The sequence below is a fragment of the Sinocyclocheilus grahami genome, unplaced genomic scaffold (assembly GCF_001515645.1).
Source record: "Sinocyclocheilus grahami isolate Dianchi unplaced genomic scaffold, SAMN03320097.WGS_v1.1 scaffold588.1, whole genome shotgun sequence".
Taxonomy (NCBI): Eukaryota; Metazoa; Chordata; class Actinopteri; order Cypriniformes; family Cyprinidae; genus Sinocyclocheilus; species Sinocyclocheilus grahami.
In genome coordinates this window covers 1,167,134-1,176,421 of record NW_015505767.1, presented here as the reverse complement: position 1 = coordinate 1,176,421, position 9,288 = coordinate 1,167,134, and the positions used below count along the sequence as shown (strand labels likewise).

Below are 9,288 nucleotides of genomic sequence, written 5' to 3'. Positions count from 1 at the left end.
TTTAAGGAAGTTGGATGGTTAAACTATACATGTCCATATATAACAGTTTTTCCCCAAAATAATTTAATATTTTGTAAAGCGGAACAGATTCTGGCGCAACCTTGTATAATCCATTCAAAACACTCTCTCTCACACACACACACACACACACAGTAAAGTACATCAAAATCATTTTATACCACATTGGTCAATAACATTATCCCAACATACAGCAGACAGCAGTGCTAATAGCACTGTCATGCTTAGGAAATGGCAACCGTTTTTCTATCCATTCACTCTCAAAGACGTGGGATTTTAGTAGTGCTAAACAAGTCTAAAAGCTTTTCAGTCAGTTTTTTTTTTTCAGTTTCAGTTCTTCAATTATTCTGTCTTACAGTAACCAATGACCACAAATACTGTCTAACGGTATTGCCATTTTCAAATTCTGAACACTAGGGTGCCCTGTTGTACTTCACAACCTCGTGCTGGGAAACCAGGAGGTGGAAGGAGACCATTTTGGACCCAAAGGCTTTAGCGCACAAACAATGTACTTGGAACTCAATCCTGAAAATAAAATACCCTGTACACAGTCAGCTCACTGTCTGCCAGACAATATAGCCATTACAACAGCAGCTGCAGGACTTTCAAACCAGCATTTACAGTACTGGAGGGCCAAGGCTGCACGACAACCTCTAACGGAAAACTCTTGGGGCACTTTTAAGAAGAACCTGATCATTTCGAGATAATGAGAAATCCTTTTGCAATTGAGATGTTTGGGGCAGTGTCTACAATAAATGAGCCATGACTTTTACAATAAATCTGCAGACTTCAACGAAAACACATAGGGCAGCATGCCCATCCATCGTTCTCTTCCTATCAAGGAGAAATGCCCTCCACTTCACTCTCCTCACCGCCTATATATATGGGGCTTTTGTTCTGAAGGGCTGGCTCGTATTTTCGGAGGGAGCTGTTCATGCCCTCGGTGCTGTTCCGGATGCCGTAGCCAAAGTAGATTGCAAAACCTGGGAACGGACATGAGAAAAGAAGTGGGTGGTTTGGAAGGAAGGAAACAAATAGGGTGCTATCGCAGGCAGGAGCTAAATGAACAGATGTACTCACCGACACCCATCCACACGGTGAAGCGGCACCAGGTGGCCACGTCCAGCTGCATCATGAGATAGATGTTGACAAAGATACTGAACAGGGGCAGCCAGGGCAACAGAGGCACCTGCACACAGGAAGATTAAGAAACTGTATGACCTTTCAAATATGAGCAAATCTGAAAATACTAGTCATCGTAGACTTGCTGATTTTGTAAATGGTTACAGAGGGAAAAACTGAGCATCATACACTCAACCACTTCATAGGTCGTTCTGAACAGAACAAACTCATGCAGAAATATGTGCCTTGTTGCTAGGAAACGCATGACAAATCAAAACTATGCCTGCTAAAATCAACTCAAAATATCAAAAATGTTTGATATCATCCAAGTGGAAGGAATCATAGTCTGGAGACATCTGAAATCCATTTTTTCCATTTTAGTATTTCTGGATGCCATTTTAATGGTTAAATTACATGTTGGCATTAAAAATGCATGTCTAATTAATTAATGAAAATGTTACTATTTATCCATAATTTATTAAAAGTTTAAGAAAAATTAAATTTTTAGGGCACTATAAAATCGGTTTTGTTTTTTCCTCCAAATTCTGTTATATTTTTCCCAAATTCCATGTTTTCTTGATTCCATTTGAATGATTTAATTACATTTAAAAAAAATTAAAAAACCATGTCTAATCAACTGAATTTGTAAAACTTTAGCAATTAAAAAAAAATTATTATAATTTTTTTTTTAATTGCTAAAGTACCTTAGAAAATAGAAATGTTTTATTTTTTCCAGATCTCTCTGTTGTTTGTTTGAATTTTTCTAGATTTATGTTTTACAAATACAAATTTATTGTCTGTGGTAATCAAATAAAGGTATAAATCATTAACAAATTAATTAATCTTTTAAAATGAAATCAGATTAAAGAAATTGAATTCTCTTCATTTTTGGCAATCAGACATAGGTTTACTGTTAAATGAAAAAATTGAAGAAAAATTCGGTGACATTGCGTGTGATATTATAAATTAAATTTTCATAGTGCCACATATTTATTGCTACACAGAAGAAAGGAATTCATGCAGCTTTGTAATGGCATGAGGGCAAGTAAATGCTGCCAGAACTTTCATTTATGGGTGATCTGTCCCTTTAAGTCTGGGAGTATTTATGTTGTAATAACCCACTTCCTTTTACATCACTTCAGTGCTTACGATTAAGCCCGAGGCAAAGATTTATAGCATAATAAAAGGCAAAATCAATAATGAGGACATCTGGTACCTTGAAGGTGAGAGCTTCCTTGCTCTCAGGCTGCCTACAGATCACAATGACACACAGGATGCACAGCAGGACCAGAATGATACACGTCATCACCCACACGATCTCAAGATTCACCATGGCTTCCAGACGCAGAGCCAAAACCATGCACAGCACGGTGATCAGCACAGCTACAAAGACAAGAGAATATTGGAATTAGTCCATAATCAACAGATTCAGGATCAGCCAAATCTATTACTCAATCACAATTAAATAAATGCAAATATGAACGCACATACATACACTACCATTTAAATGTTTGGGTATTTTTTTGGGCTCTTGTAGAGTAAAACGGTAATACTGTGAAATATGATTACAATTTTAAATAACCGTTTTCTATTTTAATACATTTCAAAGGTGAATTTTTAGCAGAAATAATTTCAATATGATTAATTGGTGCGCAATAATATTATCAAAAACATATTTATTGCTTAATATTTTTGTGATACATTTTGTCCAGGATTCTTTGATAACTAGAAAGTTCAAAAGATTTTTAAATGACAATTAATGCATCCTTGCTGAACCAGTAATTTTACGATTTTTGTTTGTTTATAATATAGATAAAATCCCTAACTCACACTTTTATAGTTCACACAATTTTTATTTTTGGATCAGCTGTCCCTTTAATAGCTATCATTCATCAAGCAGTGACAACGAAGCACATCTTCACTCACAGATAACAGCGGTTGTGACGTAGACAATAGTTCCTGACATTTCAGTCGGCGAGTCCTGGGAAGGAACCAGGAGGAGTTTCGGGGAGAATTTCTCTTTACGGGGATTGTCATCCAGGTCTATGCCATATTCATCTCCACTATCTCCACATACAGCCACCTTCTCCCCACCGACCAGTTCCACCAGTTTCTCAGTCTGACTGGAAGAGCTCAGGGTGCCTGGCTGATATCTACAGACAAAAAGATCCGCTGAGTCAAACCAAGTACATAAATGACCCAAACAAAAGCAAACCCACAACATGCATTGTTGTTAATAATTTTACATAACGCAAAAGTGAAACGTTTAGGGTCAATAAGATAATTTTTATACTTTTATTCAGCAAGAATACATTAAATTGATCAATTTATTATTTCAAATAAATAATTTCCATTAAATGCTGTTCTTTTCAATTTTTTAATCATCAAAGAATACCAGGGGGGAAAAAAGTATCATGGTTACTACAAAAATATTAAGCAGCACAGCTGTTTTCAAAATTGATAATAATAAGAAATGTTTCTGGAGCACCAATAAACTACATTTTGAAATATATTTAAATACAAATCAATTATTTTAAATAATAATATATTGTAATAATATTTTAACAATAATACCATTTTAGTGCAATTTTTTTGATCAAATAAATGCAGTCTTGTTGAGAGAGACTTCTTACAGACTTAAAACATTTGACCAGTAGTGTACAAAAAAATTGGCCAAACATAAAGGTAATTTACATAAAGGAGTTACATAAACAGTTTTTAAATGGAAATGGTTGTATTATACTAAATTATGAATTATGCATACTAAATTAGGAAAAACGTGTACAATATGGCCTCTCTAAACAATTTAGGCAGTTGATAGTAGCAGTGTTTGTGATGTTGGGTTTAACCTACCTGAGGATGAGAACACACACGGCCACCAGAGAGTATGCAAGCAATGTCCCGATGGACATGAGATCAACCAAAGCAGCCAAATCAAACAGAAACGCCATGAGAGCTAAAAAAAAAAAAAAAAAAAAAAAAAAAAAGAGATAAAACAAACAAGTTTGAAAATCCAACCATATAAAATCTTACATAACATCCCCACCTTTAAGAGGTTAAACGCTAAACACAATGTGATAAAAGCTGTCGCTGCCATGTAAATATACGTTTTTATCAGTAGCAGCCACAAAAACAAACATTATGTTTCCATTTCTGCAGCACTGCACTGGGTAGCTCCGCCCACTGTGAAATCTCATTGGTCCAAAATCCACATAACTGTATACTAAACAAACAAGTATGTTCTGATTGGCTGCCGCATTTTCCGATTTCAGTTGGAACCTAAATTTGTGAACACAAACAAACGAAAAAATGTCTCACACCTGCCACTATTCCAGACACAACAGTTGCCAGCAACGGAGTTTTGGTTCTCTTGTTCATCCTGGAGAGGGAACGAAAGAGCAGCCCGTCCTCTGCCATAGCGTAGATCACTCGAGGCATAGGGAACATGGAGCCCAACAAACTACGATAAAATAAAACAAAGATTGAGATAAATGGAAAATATTGAACGAAAACATAACAGGAAAATAAGTTCTTGAGTTACCTTGTCGAAAGGGCACAGAGTGAACCAACGGCTACAATATAACGTGCCGGTGCCCAGCCCACGTAACTGAAGGCCTCGGGCAGGGGACTCTGGGTGTTGAGTTTGTAGTAGGGCATCATGAGCGTAAGAGCAGCTGACACACCAAAGTAAGCAAAGAAGCAAATGAGCAGAGAGGCCACAATGCCCACAGGGATGGAGCGCATCGGGTTCTTGGCTTCCTCACCTACAGGAAAAAATAAGGTTAAAGTGAACCACATACATTTATGACTCACCCTGCAGATGGTTTCAGAAGAAACAAAAACAAAATGTTCAGCAGTCAGTATTCGTGCTCTATAATTATGACATTTAAAAGACATACTTGTTGTAGCAATGCAATCAAAGCCCACAAAGGCATAGAAACAGGTGGCTGCGCCAGATAAGATGCCGCCAAAGCCGAACGGTGCGAAACCTCCACTTCCAAATGTGCTTTCTACCAATCTGTGAGAGCAAATGGATTTGTCAAGTCTCTTGCATGCATTCGGTGCACAAAATCACATTATCCACTGCACAACTGTCAGAAATCCTCATTTGCACCACTTCAAAAGCAGCTTGTGGCTGAAACGATGAGCAGGATTCTTTCATGTCAAACTTACTCTGGTTCGGTGATATTTGTATCATTGACGAAGTCCTCATATGTGAGGTTCCAGTTGGCTGTGTTGCCTTTGACAAAGCCAGAGATGATGACAAAGCCCAGCACTATCAGGTTGATCCCAGTGAAGATCTTGTTCACCAGAGCAGACTCACTTACACCAAAAGCAAGCAGTCCTGAGGAGGAAATCGCATATCAAAATCAGAAACCTCTTATTTAATAATTCAGTTATAACAATTTCAGTTTTAGTTTTTTTTCACTCAAATGTACAGCGATTACATGTGTACTGATTACACTATTTAAACTTCATGCTTAGGGATAAATGTTCATAAGGTCACTATTATGATTTTGAATTATAATTTTAAATTTAAATGTAACACTTTTATTTACATTTATTACTTGATCATAAAAACTAGAGATGCACAATATATTGGTACCATACTGTTTACATGTAGATATTAGATTTTTTTTTTGGTAACACTTTAGTTTAGGGACCAATTCTCACTATTAACTAGTTGCCTAATAACATGCCTATTATTAACATACTGGTTGTTTATTAGTACTTATAAAGCACACATTCTGCATGACCATATCCCTAATCCTACCCAATATCTAAACCTAACAACTACCTTACTAACTATTAATAAGCAGCAAATGAGGAGTTTGAGGCAAAAGTCATTAATGGTTTGTTAATAGTGAGAATTGGACCTTAAAATAAAGTGTGACCTTTAGTTATCTGCATCGGCCAACATCAAATATTTAATTATGGATGCTCATTTCCCGTTTTTGCATCTGTGTCATCTTTTTCATCATCTAACCCTCACTTAAAGTTAAAGTTAATGTTTAACACTTTGATTTTTGTACATTTAAGTACAATGTAAATGTAATCTTTAGCCAATATCCAAATGAATTATAATATTGTTGTGATGCCTGAATTTACTTGTAACATTTAAACTGGTTGATTTAAAAAAAAAAAAAAAAATTATTTACTCAAAATAATATAAAACTTGATCCGTTTTATTAAATGGTTATCGGCTATAAAAAAAATGGTTTAGCTAGAATTTTAATATCGGTGGATCTCTAATAATCATTTTTCATGAAAACAATTATCATTTTAGCGTTTACCAAGTGGTTGTTCTGATTATTAAATAAAGAGACATTTTGTGTAAAAAAAAAAAATCTGTAATTCTTTAAAAACTATATTTAAATCATGATTTCTAGTTTTAGATTTCTCACCAGTGAGCAGCAGGATGAGAATGAGGGCAAACAGGTCCGGATATTCTGCAAGAACTTTCCCAGGAACCTTCATGGCCATGGATGCCCTGAAGAAGGTAGAGATCTTCTGCTCGACCAAGTTATCGAACGTAGAGCTCCACGCTCGCCCCACACTAGCTGTACCTGAAAACAAGAACCAGCTTTTTTATTGCAGTTACAGTGATAACTAACTTGATTTCTCCAAAATGATCATTAACTGCTACTGGACACACTTACCTATAACATATGAGAGGATGAGGTTCCAACCAGTGATGAAGGCCCAGATTTCTCCCACTGTCACATAGCTGTACAAGTACGCAGATCCAGTCTTAGGGACTCGTGCGCCGAACTCTGCATAGCACAGTCCAGCCAGCATGGAGGAAAGTGCGGCCACAAGGAAGCATAAGATGATAGCAGGACCTGCCTTCTCTCTCGCAACCTCCCCAGCCAACACATAGACTCCAGCGCCAAGTGTGGAGCCCACGCCGAGCGCCACCAGATCTAGAGTGGACAGACACCGAGCGAACCGTGTTTCCTCCCCAGAGCAGTCCAGCACACGACGGCGCAGCAGCGCATGCCCAAAAGATGCCATTTTGTCCACCATGGTTAATGCAGAATGAGGTGACAGAACTGGTGAAGTTCTTGGATGTGCTTGTTTTTTGGCGCTCTCAGTTACTTATGCGCCTAGAAGAGCACAAAGAAGAGGAAGGAAGAATTAGACATATTTGGGTGTGACAGTCGGTTGCCCAAGGCAGTACACCAAGGATTGAACTAACCGGTTTAGTCAGGACATATCTAATTCCCCCCCTCCCGCTGAACTTAGAGTTCATGACACCTCACTGCCAAATTTCAGTGAATGCGTCATTTTGTGATTCTTACTGCAGAAGGAATTACAAAGAATTCCCAGAATACAAGAGTTCTTTGGAACAAGGATTTGTCCCAAATCTTCAGATTTCTGCCCTCTAATTAAATAGTCGGTTAGGGCCGGATATAAAAATGGAATCAATTACACACTGATCCAGTAAAGCACTATTCCCAGAGGAAAAGTCAGGCAACAAACTTCATGACATGAATGTGGAACTTCGTCCTGTTCACAACCAAGACCATATCTGATTTGATTAACAAAAGTGAAAAATAATAGCAATCAAAGACAGTATCAAGCGACAGTGAAAATTCACATTCATTTTTCCAACGATATTTGGTTTTTAAAAATAACATACAGTACTGTTCAAAAATTTGGGGTCGGTAAGATTTTAATGTTTTTGAAGTCTCTTATGCTCACCAAGGCTGCATTTATTTAATCAAAAAAATTAAAGTATAAACTTTATATTATAAACTATATTAAAAGTATAAACTTATTAAACTATATTAAATTCAGAAACATTTCTTATTATCAATGTCTGAAAACTTGTGCTGTTTAACATTTTTACATTTACATACATTACATTTTTATCAGGATTATGTGGCAAATAGTTCAAAAGAGCAGCATTTATTTTAAATAGAAATATTTTGTAATATTATAAATTGTCTTTACTGTTACTTTAATGCGACTTGCTGAATAAATTTTTTTTTTTTTAATTACTGACCCCAAACTTTTGAATGGTAATGAATAAACTTATTAAGACAGGCCTACAATGAGATCTGAGGTTTTAATGCAATGATAAAAGCTTCCATAGAAACCATAAAGCAGGGTGAATTCAAATGTATTTATTCTTTTTTTTAAACTACACTACCCACAATCCTGAAATGGCTTTAGATCTACCAATTAGACAAGTCCATTTTGCCACAGAAACAAGAGCCATGACATAAGTGCTCAGCAGTGAATTCCTATGGAGGATATTAATGCAAAAAAATCTAGTCATTTTAAACTGGAATCCGAAGATTTTGCAACAGTTGGTCTCATGAATTCACTGTGACAACAAAATTTTGCCAAAAATGTGCTAATGTGACTGCGACTTAACGGTCTGATTTCATATAAAAAAATTATTAAAATATAATTTTCAATGCTTTAGTCCGAAATCATAACAGTCTGGAGGGAAAAACCCCCATCAAAATGTTCATTAACGCATTCTCTCAGGTATATTTAGACTTCAGCTCCACCTCGACTCCACAAAAACTTGTTGTAGCTCAACTATAATTGCGTATGACAACATACTGACTGTTGCGCTTTACTAACAAGCTCCACATTGTTCTGTGTGAACCTTTCAGTATCGTAATTGACCCGCTTGACTCCTTATCGGAGCGCTCTGATTCCAAAGCACTCCTGCAAGCTCATCAGGTTACATGGTCATGTTTATGTCTGAGCAAGCAGTAGTACACTGATGTTGATGTTTCATGCAGTCCTTCACCAGGTCATCATTCTTACTGGTGACGTTCACAGCGATGCCAAACAAAAAAGATTTGGAAACACGCGCAAATGAGGACACGCCTGAAACCTGAGTTGCAGCAACAGTTATTAAAACCGCACAAACACCGACAACAACGACAGTGAAGACAGTTGGAACACGGAGCACTGTGTCAATTCTATCTCCTTACATTTCGCACAAACCGCCGTGACGATTCAACTTCTTGTCCCATGACGGAGATCAATTATTTAACACTTGTGAATAAAACCTGTCACAAAAACAACAAAACTAGAACAATGTAACTGCTAAAAATGGCTTCATGAAAGTTGTGGAAGTGCTCGCAAAGAACCCCATGTCCCAGATCAAAGTCAGGTTTGACA

At 36.8% G+C, this 9,288-nt stretch overlaps 1 protein-coding gene across 1 annotated transcript in view; it reads right to left on the bottom strand.

Annotated features, from left to right (window-relative positions):
* Positions 1-318: 318 nt before the first annotated feature.
* Positions 319-9,288, bottom strand: part of LOC107557078 (cationic amino acid transporter 3-like) — a 16,926-nt gene continuing 7,956 nt past the window's right edge. Inside the window, exons 2-12 of the mRNA XM_016240396.1 lie at positions 6,801-7,247; positions 6,546-6,707; positions 5,314-5,485; positions 5,040-5,158; positions 4,682-4,904; positions 4,461-4,600; positions 3,994-4,096; positions 3,067-3,293; positions 2,357-2,523; positions 1,099-1,207; positions 319-1,001 (exon numbers count right to left, since the gene is read on the bottom strand). Of these exons, the coding sequence (XP_016095882.1) occupies positions 856-1,001; positions 1,099-1,207; positions 2,357-2,523; positions 3,067-3,293; positions 3,994-4,096; positions 4,461-4,600; positions 4,682-4,904; positions 5,040-5,158; positions 5,314-5,485; positions 6,546-6,707; positions 6,801-7,167 (1,935 nt within the window). The 5' untranslated portion in view covers positions 7,168-7,247 and the 3' untranslated portion in view covers positions 319-855. The remainder of the gene's footprint in view (positions 1,002-1,098; positions 1,208-2,356; positions 2,524-3,066; positions 3,294-3,993; positions 4,097-4,460; positions 4,601-4,681; positions 4,905-5,039; positions 5,159-5,313; positions 5,486-6,545; positions 6,708-6,800; positions 7,248-9,288) is intronic.